Source organism: Myxocyprinus asiaticus, chromosome 17, assembly GCF_019703515.2.
Source record: "Myxocyprinus asiaticus isolate MX2 ecotype Aquarium Trade chromosome 17, UBuf_Myxa_2, whole genome shotgun sequence".
In the NCBI taxonomy this organism is placed as follows: Eukaryota; Metazoa; Chordata; class Actinopteri; order Cypriniformes; family Catostomidae; genus Myxocyprinus; species Myxocyprinus asiaticus.
Window position 1 is genome coordinate 4,358,969 of NC_059360.1, and position 15,000 is coordinate 4,373,968.

General features: G+C 39.9%; 1 protein-coding gene across 1 annotated transcript in view; it reads right to left on the bottom strand.

Moving 5' to 3' along the window:
* Positions 1–15,000, bottom strand: part of eipr1 (EARP complex and GARP complex interacting protein 1) — a 68,647-nt gene that overhangs the window by 25,712 nt on the left and 27,935 nt on the right. Inside the window, exons 5-6 of the mRNA XM_051723249.1 lie at positions 13,300–13,399; positions 8,004–8,140 (exon numbers count right to left, since the gene is read on the bottom strand). Coding sequence (XP_051579209.1) covers positions 8,004–8,140; positions 13,300–13,399 — 237 coding nt within the window. The remainder of the gene's footprint in view (positions 1–8,003; positions 8,141–13,299; positions 13,400–15,000) is intronic.

A 15,000-nucleotide genomic window follows, 5' to 3' on the forward strand; every position in this document is an offset into this window, starting at 1 on the left:
GAAGTTTTAGGGGTAGAACTGACCTACTAAAGAGAGATGGTCTCCATCCTTCAGATGGTGCCACTCTCCTCTCTAGTAATTTGGCTCATAGTCTTAATAGTGATAGTGTTTGAATAACTGGGGCCCAGGTCAGGAAGCAGACAAACTGGCTAATCCGAACGTCTGCTAGCTGCCTTGAGACGTCATAGAGGTCACATAAACTACAACACATAGAGACTGTATCACCTAGATATCATAAAGAGACTGTGTCTGTTCCCCGAATTACCAAACACAAAACCCTCACTAAGTCATTTAAAAATGTTCTGATTGATATCAAACTCGAAAATAAAAATGTAAGATAAAAATCATATAAAAGTAGGGCTACTAAACATTAGATTGCTTTCATCCAAAGCACTAATTTTAAATGAAATTATTACAGATCATAGTTTAGATTTGCTCTGTTTGACTGAAACCTGGCTTAAACCGGACGAATATATTAGTTTAAATTAGTCTACTCCCCAAGGTTATTGTTATAAACATGAGCCTCACCTGAAAGGTCGAATTGTGTTGCTACAATTTACAGTGATGCTTTTTGGTGTGACTCAGAGGTCAGGATATAAATTCAATTATTTTAAACTGATAATGCTTAATGTGACATCGTCAGATATAAATAAAATATCTCTGTCGACTTTTGTTCTTGCTACAGTATATAGACCACCAGGGCCATATTCTGATTTCCTTAAAGAATTTGCTGATTTTCTGTCCAATCTAGTAGTGGATAGAGCTTTAAACGTTGGTGATTTCAACATTCACATAGATTAAGAAAATAATACACTGGGATTAGCATTTATTGATATTCTCAACTCAGATAAAATGTGACAGGATCAACTCATCACCATAATCATATGCTAGATTTAATTCTATCATATGGAACTGATGTTGATAATATAGCAATTCTGCCGCAGAGCAATGACATCTCAGATCATTACCTCATCTCTTGTATCAAATTCAGAATCAGAATCAGAATGAGCTTTATTGCCAAGTATACTTACACATACAAGGAATTTGTCTTGGTGACAGGAGCTTCCAGTACACAACAATACAAAAACAGCAACAAGACTTTTAAAAAATAATTAAAATTGAATAAAACAATAGATAAATATTGAAAAGAAAAAAGTATATATAGAATACACAACAGACAATATATACATATATACACACACACACACACACATACATACATATTTATACATATATACATACATACACATATACAGTGCATCCGGAAACTATTCACAGCGCTTCACTTTTTCCACATTTTGTTATGTTACAGCCTTATTCCAAAATGGATTAAATTAATTATTTTCCTCAAAATTCTACAAACAATACCCCATAATGACAACGTGAGAGAAGTTTGTTTGAAATCTTTGCAAATTTATTAAAAATAAAAAATGAAAAAAAAAAAAAAAATCACATGTACATAAGCCTTTGCCATGACACTCAAAATTGAGCTCAGGTGCATCCTATTTCCACTGATCATCCTTGAGATGTTTCTACAACTTTATTGGAGTGCACCTGTGGTAAATTCAGTTGATTGGACATGATTTGGAAAGGCACACACCTGTCTATTTAAGGTCCCACAGTTAACAGTGCATGTCAGAGCACAAACCAAGTCATGAAGTTTAAGGAATTGTCTGTAGACCTCTGAGACAGGATTGTATCGAGGCACAGATCTGGGGAAGGGTACAGAAAAATTTCTGCAGCATTGAAGGTCCCAATGAGCACAGTGGCCTCCATCATCCGTAAATGGAAGAAGTTTGGAACCACCAGGACTCTTCCTAGAGCTGGCCGCCCGGCCAAACTGAGCGATCAGGGGAGAAGGGCCTTAGTCAGGGAGGTGACCTTGCTGAATGGCAAGCGTCATGTCTGGAGGAAACCAGGCACCGCTCATCACCTGGCCAATACCATCCCTACAATGAAGCATGGTGGTGGCAGCATCATGCTGTGGGGATGTTTTTCAGCAGCAGGAACTGGGAGACTAGTCAGGATCAAGGGAAAGATGAATGCAGCAATGTACAGAGACATCCTTGATGAAAACCTGCTCCAGAGCGCTCTGGACCTCAGACTGGGGCGAAGGTTCATCTTCCAACAGGACAACGACCCTAAGCACACAGCCAAGATAACAAAGGAGTGGCTCCGGGACAACTCTGTGAATGTCCTTGAGTGGCCCAGCCAGAGCCCAGACTTGAACCCGATTGAACATCTCTGGAGAGATCTGAAAATGGCAGTGCACCGATGCTCCTCATCCAACCTGATGGAGCTTGAGAGGTCCTGCAAAGAAGAATGGGAGAAATTGCCCAAAAATAGGTGTGCCAAGCTTGTAGCATCATACTCAAAAAGACTTGAGGCTGTAATTGGTGCCAAAGGTGCTTCAACAAAGTATTGAGCAAAGGCTGTGAATACTTATGTACATGTGATTTTTTTCGTTTTTTTATTTTTAATAAATTTACAAAGATTTAAAACAAACTTTTTTCACGTTGTCATCATGGGGTATTGTTTGTAGAATTTTTAGTGGGCAGGGTGAGTGGGGTCCAGAGTGATTTTTCCAACCTTTTTCCTCACTCTGGAGGGGGGCGCAGGGGGCAACCAATAATCCTCTCAGCAGTTCAAACTGTCCTTTGTAGTCTTCTGATGTCTGATTTCGTAGCTGAACCAAACCAGACAGTTATTGAAGTGCAGAGGACAGACTCAATGACTGCTGAGTAGAACTGTATCAGCAGCGCCTGTGGCAGGTTGAACTTCCTCAAATGGCGAAGGAAGTACAACCTCTGCTGGCCCTTTTTCGCAGTGGAGTCAATGTGGGTCTCACACTTCAGATCCTGTGAGATGGTAGTGCCCAGGAACCTGAATGACTCCACTGCTGCCACAGTTTCTGTCTCTGGTTGGGCATGTAATGTGCTGTTTGTATTTGGGCAGTTCACGTGTGAGGTTTGCTTTGTTAAAATCCCCAAGAATAATAATAACTCAGTCTGGGTATTGTTGTTCCGTATCTGTGATTTGATCAGCCAGCTGTTGCAGCACGGCATTCAAACATGCATTTGGCGTGATATACACACTCACCAGAATAAACGAGGAAAATTCCCGTGGCGAGTAGAAAGGCTTACAGTTAATAAAGAGCGCTTCCAAATTAGGACAGCACATCTTCTTTAACGTTGTTACATCTGTACATCAACTTTCACTGATGTAAAAGCATGTTCCACCGCCTCTCGTTTTGCCCGTTAACTTCGCGATGCGATCCACTCTGAACAGCTGGAAGCCCAGCAGATGTAACGCGCTGTCCGGAATGGCTTCACTCAGCCAGGTTTCTGTGAAGCACAAGGCAGCAGAGGTTGAGAAGTCCTTGTTTGTACGGGTGAGGAGATGTAGTTCGTCCATTTTGTTAGGAAGAGAGCGGAGATTCAAAAGATGAATGCTCGGCAGCGTTGTTCGAAAGCCCCGCCGACGGAGCTTGACCAGCGCGCCTGCTCGTCTCCCTCACCTGCGTCTCATAGCGCATTTAAACAACACAGCCACGTCTCTGACTAAAATGTCAAACAAAACGTCAGAATATTCAAAATTGGGAAAAGATTGACTGGTATATGCTGTCGAATGCTCAGCAGTTTGTCTCTGGTAAAACCGACTGGAAAAAGATTACTAAACACAGGACAAACAAACAAAAACAACAAAACAATAGAAGCGCTCCACACCGAGGCGGCCATCCGTGGCGCCATCATGATGTATTATTCACCTCTTTGCTGTGCTGCGCATAGCAAAGGTCACTTAATTTATGCCACGATATCGCTCAGGTAGAACTATTCTTTTGACCACTAAAGATATTTTCACTAATAACCTTCCAGATTTGTCTCAAATACTCAGTAAACAAATTTTTTTTAGAAGAACTTGATGCAGTTCGGAAAATGGAGCGCAAGCAGAAGACTACAAAATTAGAGGTCTTTCGTGGTGCATGGAATGATAGTGTCTCTAGCTACAAAAAGGCTCTAAAAGCTGCAAGGTCTGCATATTTGAGCAAACTCATTGAAAATAACCACAATAATCCTAGGTGTTTATTCAGTACTGTGGATAAATTAGTAAGGAATAAAGCTTCGACTGAACCAGATTTTCCATCGCATCACAGTAGTAATGACTATGAATTTCTTTACTGATAAAACTGAAATCATCAGAAACAAAATTGGAATTATGCAACTGTCTGCAATAGCACCTCACAATCCTTTGCTGTCATAGGACAGGAAGAGCTAAACAAACTTATCAAAATATCAAAATCAACAACATGTACTGTATATTAGATTCAATACCGACCAAGCTATTAAAAGAGGTGATTCTTGTAATCTCAGAACCTCTTCTTAATATTATTAACTCCTCATTATCCTTAGGGCATGTCCCAAGAAATTTTAAGATAGCAGTTATTAAACTGCTTATCAAGAAACCACAGCTTGATCCTGGAGAGTTGGCTAATTATAGACTGATCTCAAATCTCCCATTTATGTCAAAAATACTAGACAAGGTAGTGTCCTCCCAACTGTTAATTTTGTAAAAAATAATTTTGAATCTAACTTGAATTCAGCACTTATCAGAGTTACAAATGACTTGCTCTTATCATCTGATCTCTTGGATAAGCTTGAGAATTATGTTGGCATTTGTGGACAGGCATTAGCTTGGTTTAGGTCCTATTTATCCAACCGCTATGTCTGTGTAAATGAGGAATGGTCAGATTAAAATAAAGTATGGAGTGTCACAGGGATCAGTTTTAGAGCCTCTCCTTTTCTCCTTATATATGCTTCCCCATGGAGACATTATCAGGAACCGTGGAATTAGTTTTCACTGTTATGCCGATTATACCCCACTTTATATTTCCTCAAAACCCATTGAAATTTCACAATTCTCCATGTTAGCAGAGTGTATCAATGATATCAAAGATTTGATGGCTAGAAATTCCCTTCTACTCAATTCCGACAAAACAGAGGTACTAATTATTGGACCAAAAACCTCTAAAAATAAGACGCTAAAATATAATTTGACTCTCAATGGATGTACTGCCACATCTTCTTCTACAGTGAAGAACTTAGGTGTTTATATTTGATAGCAATCTGTCATTTCAAAATCAAGGAGGTAGATCCTTTTCCTATTTGGCTCCTAAACTATAGAATAGTCTTCCGAACATGGTTCAGGACTCAGTCACACTCTCTCAGTTTATGTCTAGACTAAAGACTCATCTTTTCAGCCAGGCATACACCTAATTTATCCATCAAATTATAGTTATGCTGCATTAGTCAGATCTGCAGGAACCGGAAACACATCATATTCTATAATCCTGTTTTAAAGTAAATGGCATCCATGCTAATATTATTCTATTTGCTTCCTTGTCTTAACCTCGGGATATATATCCTGAGGTTACAACAGCCTGCCAGATCCAGTTCTGGTCCTGCATGATGTCCAGCTCCGGTCCTGCTAATACATGCTGCTGAGTGATGATGACTAACTGCAGCCTGTGCCAGCCAGATATCACTTCAGTCTACTATGATGGACTTCACAAAGGATGAACTGATGCCAGCACCAATGTCAGACAAGGGATACTTCACTGGACACTGCCTGAAACTTGGACTTAAGATGGACCCTTTTCAGCATTCAGTTTGCACGTATGTTTATAAACCTCTGGAACTCTACATAATCTATGTTCTATATATCTCAATCTTCTAGTCTTCATTTCTCCCCTCTGCTGTATTTCACTCTCATCTCAACTCATCTTATCTCATCAGGTGTGTCTGTGTGTTATATCCAGGGATCAATAGTGCTGTGATTATTATTCCTCCAGCAAATCTCACATGGACAATCATTTCACTCCAGCACACTTCTATTCCTGAACATTCCCTGCTCACACATACACATTGAGCACTATGCTCGCTGCACACACATGATGAGGACAATCTGGACCGCAGTACCACTAAGGAACACATCACTGTTCTTTTGTCAAACTAAGAGATTACTTGTGATAAAGGTGTGATGTTTTGAAATGCAGTATTAATGTTAAGAGACTTGATCAGCCAAATTACTGATACCCTTGCAAAAACTGTTAATATGTGAATGTGCAAACTTACAGTTAATTGGTGGCAAATCTGTGGCAGCTTGCCACAAATATTTGCCAGAAGTTTGCAGCCATTAACAACTAGCAGCATGTCTGCAGAAAAACTTTGGCAACAACAGACAGTTCTGTGGTGAACGTTTGGCAAATATCTTTTAATTCTGGCAAACACTTCATCGAACCTTTGTCAGGTATCTGCCACTATTGGTAAACAGTTCTTTGGCAAACCTTTGGCAAATATCTACCACTACTGGCAAACAGTTTTGTTGCAACCTTTGGCAAATATCTTTCATTTCTGGCAAAGTGTTTGGCGAACCTGTCAGGCATCTGCCACTAATGGCATACAGGTCTTTGGTAAATAATATACTGGAAACCATTTGTATGAATATTCAAATCTGAATATTTGGTAAATATCTGACACCACAGGCAAACAGTTCTGTGGTGAACCTTTGACAAATATCTGCCACTATTTGAAAACAGTTCTTTGGGGAACCTTTGTCACGTAACTGCCACTACTGGCAAATAGTTAATTGGCAAACCTTTTGCAAATATCTGCCACTACTGGCAAACAGTCCTTTGGCGAACCTTTGGCAAATATCTTTCATTTCTGGCAAACAGTTAGGCGAACCTGTCAAGTATCTGCCATTACTGGCAAACACGTCTTTGGCGAACCTTTGGCAAATAATATACTGGAAACCAGTTCTTTGGCGAATATTTTGCAAATACCTTACATCACTAGCAAACAGTTCTGTGGAGAACCTTTGGAATATATCTTCCACTTCTGGCAAACAGTTCAGCGAACTTTTGTCAGGTATCTGCCACTACTGGAAAACAATTCTATGTCGAATTTCTGGCAAATATCTGACACTACTGGAACACAGATCTTTGGTGAATGTTTTGCAAATATCTGCCACTTAGTATAATTCCCAAAGGTTTGTTGGAAAATATCTTCAATTTCCAGCAATGTGTTCGGCGAACCTTTAAATAATATCTGCCACTACTGGCAAACAGGTCTGTGGCGAACCTTTGACAAAAATCTACCACTACTTGCAAACAGTTCTTTGGTGAACCTTTGTCAAGTATCTGCCACTATTGGCAAACAGTTGTTTGGTGAACCTTTGGCAAATATCTGCCATTACTGGTACACAATTCAGCTAACCTTTGTCAGGTATCTGCCACTACTGGCAAACAGTTCTGTGGTGAACCTTTGGCAAATATCTTCCACTTCTGGCAAACAGTTCAACAAACCTTTGGCAAATATCTTCCACTACTGGCACAAACTTCTATGTGGCAAACAGTTCTTTAGCGAATCTAAATATCAAATATCAACCACTACTGGCAAACAGTTCTTTAGTGATCCTTTGGCAAATATTTGCCACTACTTAACACAGTTATGACAAACCTGTGGCAACAATGGACAATACATGACTTCTCTTAATGTAGTGAAATGCTCCCTTGTAAAAACTAAAACTAACATAACAGTTTGCTGCAAAGATTTCCCTGAAGTGTTCAGCTAAACTATTTTACTGGAAAATAGTTATGGCAAACCTGTGGCAACAATGGACAATTCAACACAGCTTTTACTGAAGTGAAATGTATATAAAAAAAATAAAACAAAATCCATGTAAGAGGAGTAGTGGAGCAGTTTGGACACATGCTCCTGACATACTGAGCCATGATGCTAATGCGGATGACAGGTTCGAGTCTTCCTTATGACATTTCCAGATTTAATTCCTTGTCTCTCACATGTAATTTCCTGTAGCTCTCTGCTAAATTTGTCAGAATAGAAAGAGGCAAAATTCTCCCCCAACAAAACAAAAATGAAAAATTAATAACGAGCATTGCATACTGTTATACTGTCCTCATCTCTGAGGTTCTGAGGTCTTACCTCATGCTCCGTAGATCCCAGCCACGAATGGCCGTGTCGTTAGCTGTCGCCAGCTGGGTGCAGTTGTGATGTGGGCTCCATTTGCCTGCAGTGAATTTCAGTTGCCCTTTGCCCTCCAGGGTGGCACTGCTTGAAATCTGGAGGAGAATTAATCCACATACAACTCAATCAATGCTAGCATATTCAACAGCAATCTAAGGCAAGCCTACTCACAGACCCTGATGCTCACAGAATAGACCTGTTCTGTGAACATATCAGCGCACATGGGCCGAATACTCATCTTGATGTGAGTCAAGGAGACAGGGTTGCATTCTGGTAGAGTAGTGTACAGTTTATAGTGGAAATTCAATGGAAAATCTTCTTTGAGCCTGGAATTACCTTATCGGCTTTCAGATTGTTCAGATTGTGAGGCAGCTATTTTGTGTCTCCACAATAAGGAACTATGGTGATGGGGATGTGGTCGTGTATCTGTTTGTGGGAGAGAGCGGTAAGGCTCGTCACCTGGGTTGTCATTATCTCCAACACCTGTTTATTGTTGTAGTGATGGTGGAGGGAGAAATAAAAAGGCACACGAGGCGTCAGAGTGGCAGAGAGAGACCAGAGAGAGACCGTATCTGTGTGTGTGCGACAAGAAGCATTTACTCGTTTGTGTGTGTGACTTCTTGGCCACTGAGTGCCCTTTTTGTTTAAGTTTGTGAACAATGCTGAAGAGTAATATAAATACTCATGTTGACAGATCACTGCCTCCTGACTCCTTCATTGCCCAGATAACGAACCTGCTACAGGAACCTTTACAGAAAATTTAACTACATACTCTGTCAGTGTCCTGTCAAACATTTCTTGTCCACGGCAATGTCTGACAGTCCATTTGTGTCTTATGGAGGCATATATGGCAGTAGATAATGTAAGCTGCAGATGTCCTTGTCTGTTCTTAATTATATTTACTTACTGTGTTGATATAATACTGCTTCCACATGGGGGAAATGTGGCTATGTCAGCCAAGGTCAGGACAAGATCATGTTTCTGCTGCTAGAACTGAAATATACAGAGAATGTCTTGCTTAATCTGGATGTACCCCATGTGATTTGTCCTGTCCTTTGCAATTTTTGCATGTCAGATATGACCCCAGTGTAATCTTGGGTAAAAGACAAGTCACACATAAACTGTTGCTAATGCTGTCAGACTTTGCGATATACATCTTAGTAGATTTTGGTCATGATTGGCAGACTTAAATAATGAGATACTTATAATGCATATGATATAGACAAGTGTCTCTCCTTCTCTCTCTCTGTCATGCTCTCTCTCTTTCTCTCTAACACACACCTATGTCATCCATTGCGGTGCTCCTATTGGTTCTTTATTAGACAGCAATTAAAAGGAGCAGTCAAACTGTAGGACTTCGATGGAAAATTTTTGACACTGCCAAAAGCAATCAATCATCCATCAATGAGCATGTCACACTAAACAATCAAAGACTGACAATCATTCACAATCTCGAAAATTTGTCACAGACAGCAAAATCATGGCATAAATCATCCAGTGTGCGCCTGAATTCATTGGAACCAAATGTTTTCATAAGAAGAAACTTGACATGTCTTGAATCATACTGAAACATCATCTACACAAGTATAAGGATACAAACGCTTCTAGCTATGCAAGTTCAATTTCATACGTCATGACTTCCCTAATTTAACCAGAATGCTCGAAATATTCATAATGCAACACAACTATACACTGCATTTTTTTGTGCTGCCAGATGGGGAGCTATAGTGGACATGTCTTCTACAGTCAGTTTCCTCTTTCAGGTTAACTACTCTCTTTGAAGAGAGTTTTGCTAAGCGTGGTAGGTAGAGTTAGTTAAAGTGTCAACACGACAAAAAGTCCAAATCAGACAGACCGAAAAAATTTAGACAGACCACACGAGACCATATTAGACCACAGCAGATTGCATTAGACCTCATCAGACCACCTAGAGACCACAACAAACCACTTCTGCCCCCTCAAACCACATTATACCACATAATAAGCCCTCGAGACCACATCAGACACCTTTAGATCCTTCAGATTCTATAAGACATTAAGCCCTGGGAAACCACATCAGACCTCTTCAGGCAAAATAAGACCCCATAAGACCATTCAGAACCCCATTAGACCTCATTAGACCTCCAAGAAACCACTTCATATCATATTAGACCAAAACAGAACCCTAGAGACCAAAACAGATAACTTCAGACCCCATTAGACCATGAGGTCTAATAATCCTATAGGACCTCATTAGACCCCCAAGAAACCACTTCAGAACACTTCTGCCCCCAAAACCACATTATACCATATCAGATCATTTTAGACCACAGACCCATTAGAACTCATCAGACCTCCAAGGAACCACTTCAGACCACTTCTGCCCCCCAAACCACTTCAGATCACATTAGACGACATCAGACGACATCAAACCCCATTAGACCTCATCAGACCTCCAATAAACCACTTCAGAACACATCAGACCACTTCTGACCCAATTAGACTCCTTAAGATCCCATTAGAGCTCATTAGACCCCCAAGAAACCACATCAAACCATGTCAGATTCCATTAGACCACATCAGTCCTCCAAGAATCCACATAAGACCACTTCAGATCACATTAGACAACATCACACCATATACAACCCCATTAGACCTCATCAGACCTCCAATAAACCACTTCAGAATACATCAGACCACTTCTGACCCAATTAGACCTCTTCAGATCCCATTAGACATCATTAGACCCCCAAGAAACCACATCAGACCATGACAGATCCCATTAGGCAACATCAGTCCTCCAATAAGCCACATCAGATCACTTCAGACCTCATTAGACCACTTCAGATCCCATTAGACCTAACAGGACCCCCAAGAAACCACATCAGACTTTGTCAAGCCAACATAATCAGACATTTATGAGTTTCCATTTCAGTAAGGATGCTGCCTTAGAAGGGAAGAGAGCTAACATTACCTGAACATTAATATTAATGGGGTTAAATGATGTACAGAGCTAGCCAGCACAACAACATCTGCATTTGTTTGTCCAAAAATTAGTGTAGGTTTAGCAGTTGCACATTTGTGAGTGTAGATTTGTGAAGACGTTTCTCACTTTGTTTTCTTTTTGTGAAATTCAGCGATTCTGAATAAAACGCTTGCGGATGAAGACAATGCTTGACAAAAACATCAACCTGAGATTTTCTGAAGAACAGAGGGATGAGAGGATGGGGGAGGGTGTTGATGAGTGTGTGTTGTGAGGGTGGGGGCGGTATGAGGGAATATTTGCATGAGGCAGATTAGTATTCTTCATGACACGGCTGGAATCTAGCTGTGCCAAGAGCTTTTCAAACATCCTCTCTCTCTCTGTTTCTGCCTGCCCCTCTTCGCATCTCTCATAATTTAATGGGCAAGCTGCACTCAGCAGGCCTTGCCACTCGATAACCTCCTCTAGCTCTGCATGCAAAGCTGACATTAGTGGGACCTCATGGAGAGGCACGGCGTGATGTCAACGGCGGGCCTTTTCTCCAGCATCCACTGAGAGACAGAGTGTTTTCACACGTGACGGTTTTGTCAAAAGTCAAGTCAAGGTTATGTTCTCAAGGGCCTGTGACACTGCAGCCTGTGAGTGCCCGTCTGAGAGGCATTAATTAGAAACGACTGCAGATGATTCTTACTAATGGCACATTCAGTGACCCTCCTAAAGTTGCTCTTCACTGTGACTGTTAGGCCAGTGGATTACACAGTCAAAATAAGTATATGCTTTAAAAAAAGGTCTTTTGCTGACCAAACACGCTTAATTTCATTTTTTTTTTTTTTCTCACTTTAAATCATTCAAGTGATCATCACATATTGAAATGTGTAATTTTTAATAACTAAATGTAAAGCATTCCTATTATTTGCAAAACTTTGCTTAGTTTGTTTAAAGGGGTCATGACATGAGGAATCAAATTTTCCTCGATCGTTTGGCATATAAGAGGTCATTGTACTTTAAATAAAATACTGTAAGTTTCAGAAATGAAAACTTCCTCCTTAATAGAAAAAGAGCATTTATTTAAACCAAGCTGCAAATATGGCTCGTTTGGAATTTGTGGAACTTGTTACATCACAAGGACCAAATACATCTGCATATGACTGCCTTTTCAGCAAGACATCAGCACCTATTTTTCATCATTGTACACTTGGCCCCAGCAACTGGTGCTCAGTCAGTCACACAGGTGAAAAGGAGAGAGATGGGCCTGTCATGGGAGATTCATCCAAAGGGGACTTACATAGGACACCTTCATGTGCCTATCTGGATTCAAATGTTTTTCTACATAAAAAATGTAGAAATCCTTTGACTGTTATCATACATCTCTCGCTGCTTTTAAAAGATGTGATGTCAAGTTATAACTCTGAGACCCCCATTCTGTTTCATATTGCTGTTTGCTGTCTTGCTGTTGTGTTGTTAAAAAGGTGTCCTGGACCTTTTTGTCACCTACCTGTGCTATTTTTAATAGTTGGTATTTTGTAAACATGAACTAAATGGATGTCTTTGATCATTCTGATGCATTTCTGGTGATGTGTGCCACGTTTTAAGAGCGGTACAAGCGCAACTTTTAAAAACGCGTCTCATTCTGCTGCTGCCACTGATTGGGAGAAACACATGCCTTTCTGTGTGTAAATGCGAAAACCGGGAAAATGTGAGATGTCGCTCTGGAGAAGGCCAGCATCTCTGCTTTGGCCTGTCAAAGCCGGTTAAAGCACCCAACATCACCATCACAATATGGTTCAAGCAATGCAAAGGAACTGTTATTTAAAGATGGGACAGTTAAAATGCATAATATGCAGAGACAGCTATAAGTAAGCCATTTGTTTAACATAGTTAAACACAAACACAGTGTCTCTATGGCGCTAAGAAAATTCCTCTGTTTGTTTTGAGCAGTCCATCCAGCTTGACACAACAACATTGACTCAACCAATGGCGTGAGTTGGGAGCGGGACTGGGATCTGTTTGTTGGATCAACGGCAGACGTGGTCCATATTCGGAAGGCTGTTTGAAAACAATGTTTTTTTGCAATTCCGTATGGTGGTGCTAAAGGCACAGAATTTACACACTTCAGCTTTAATATTTTGAATGAGCCTGAATCTTGTGGGATAGCTTCCCCTAAAATAAAACTGAATAAAGTAACTTATATGCAGTGCCAGTGCCATGACTCCTCTACTCCTGACTCTAGTGCTGCCTGAGCGAAGAGCCTGTAAAACACAGCTATTAAAAAATAATGAGCTGGAATCTCACCGTGGCCTTAGTGGAGCTCTCCTGCAGGTCCCACAGCAGCACATGATTTTCAGCCAGAGAGATCATACGCTTGCCATCACCCATGGGCTCCCACAGTACACTGCAGGAGACAGAGAAGAGATTTAGGCACACCATTCATCATCAATGTCTGTCTCCACTAAATATACCATAAAATACAATGTTTGTATACAAATAGCTAAAATGGGATTAATTTCACTCACGCACATACATTTTTGCATACATAAATCCAGATTTAATCAAACTAAACTGATACTTGTTACATTTGTATTAATTTAACCTGCAGAACCCATAATTTCTGCCATCTATTGTTTTATACTGTATTTGTTAGCATCTCATTTCAGTAAACTGTAGCATCCAGGTTTTTAAATCATAATCAAATCATAAAATATAGATGCAAGATGTAATTATGGGGCCAAGCACACCAACGACAACAATGGCAATACTATTTGATTGCCTAAAATGATCACCAGATATGGTACAATCAAGGTGGTTTAAAAGTCAAAAGTAGAATTACTTGAAATAAAACTGATTATACACTTTAAACAAATAGACAGCACTTTCACCAAATTTATCTGGTATTGGTGCAATGTTCCGCAATTTATATGTGGCATGGTTGCAATGACACATACCAAGTTTTTTGTCAATACATTAAAGCATTGCTGAGATAAAGCCTCAGATTGTTTTTTGTATCTGGCCATCAAATTCAATGATGCGTTATATGAGTTTGGTTAAGTATTTCAAAAAGCTTTTGACAACTTTTGGCTAGTATGGTCTGAAGATGATCTGAGCCAAATTTTATGAAGATCCAATGAACGCTTTAGGAGGAGATCGAAAAAGTACGTTTTAAATGAAGTTCAAAACAGCGTACAGGAAGTATGGCTGACCATGGTCAAATGTTTTTCATTGTACTCTGCATGACCTAAGGAATCTACAAAGACCACTCTCAAATGAATCAAAAGTTTTAAGCATTTTGGTTGTCCCCAAACTTCTCAGGTACCTTTAGGGCATTAGCCAATGCGTTTGTAAAATACAACATTTTACAATAAAATTCAAAATGGCCGACATAGGAACTCTGAGTACTATTTGATTATGCATGTCCCAAGGAATCTAAGGGCATCATTGTCATGATTTTAGGCCTAACTATTTAAAAGTACTAAGCAAAAAAGGCCTTTTTCATATTTCTTGACCAGTAGGTGCTGGTTTGCCAAAATTCCAAAAGGTAATCTCAGAGCATGATGGCTATGAGTTTTTATTACAATATGTTTTTATTACAATACGCCAAAGCATTGACAAGTTTGTCGTGCTCACCGTTCAATCCGTTGATGCGTTATAGAAGAACAGTTTGGTCTATATCAAAAAGCTTTCGATAACTTTTTGCTAGTATGGTCTGAAGATGATATCAGCCAAATTTGGTGAAGATTGACTCCCAGCCAGAAACGGTAGAATAATAGCAATAACAGATCAAATAGATGCCTATGCACCTTTTGTGCTTGACCCCTAATTATTACAGTTGAACATCTCAGGATAGAACATTAAATAATTGTGTGGAGGAGTATATGACATGACAGATGTATATAACTCAACAAAATGTGCACAAACACCCTGCATTCCAACTTAATGTAGATTATACTGTACGTTTTAAAGGGCTACACAATCCTATGAAAACAAGTGAAACCTAAA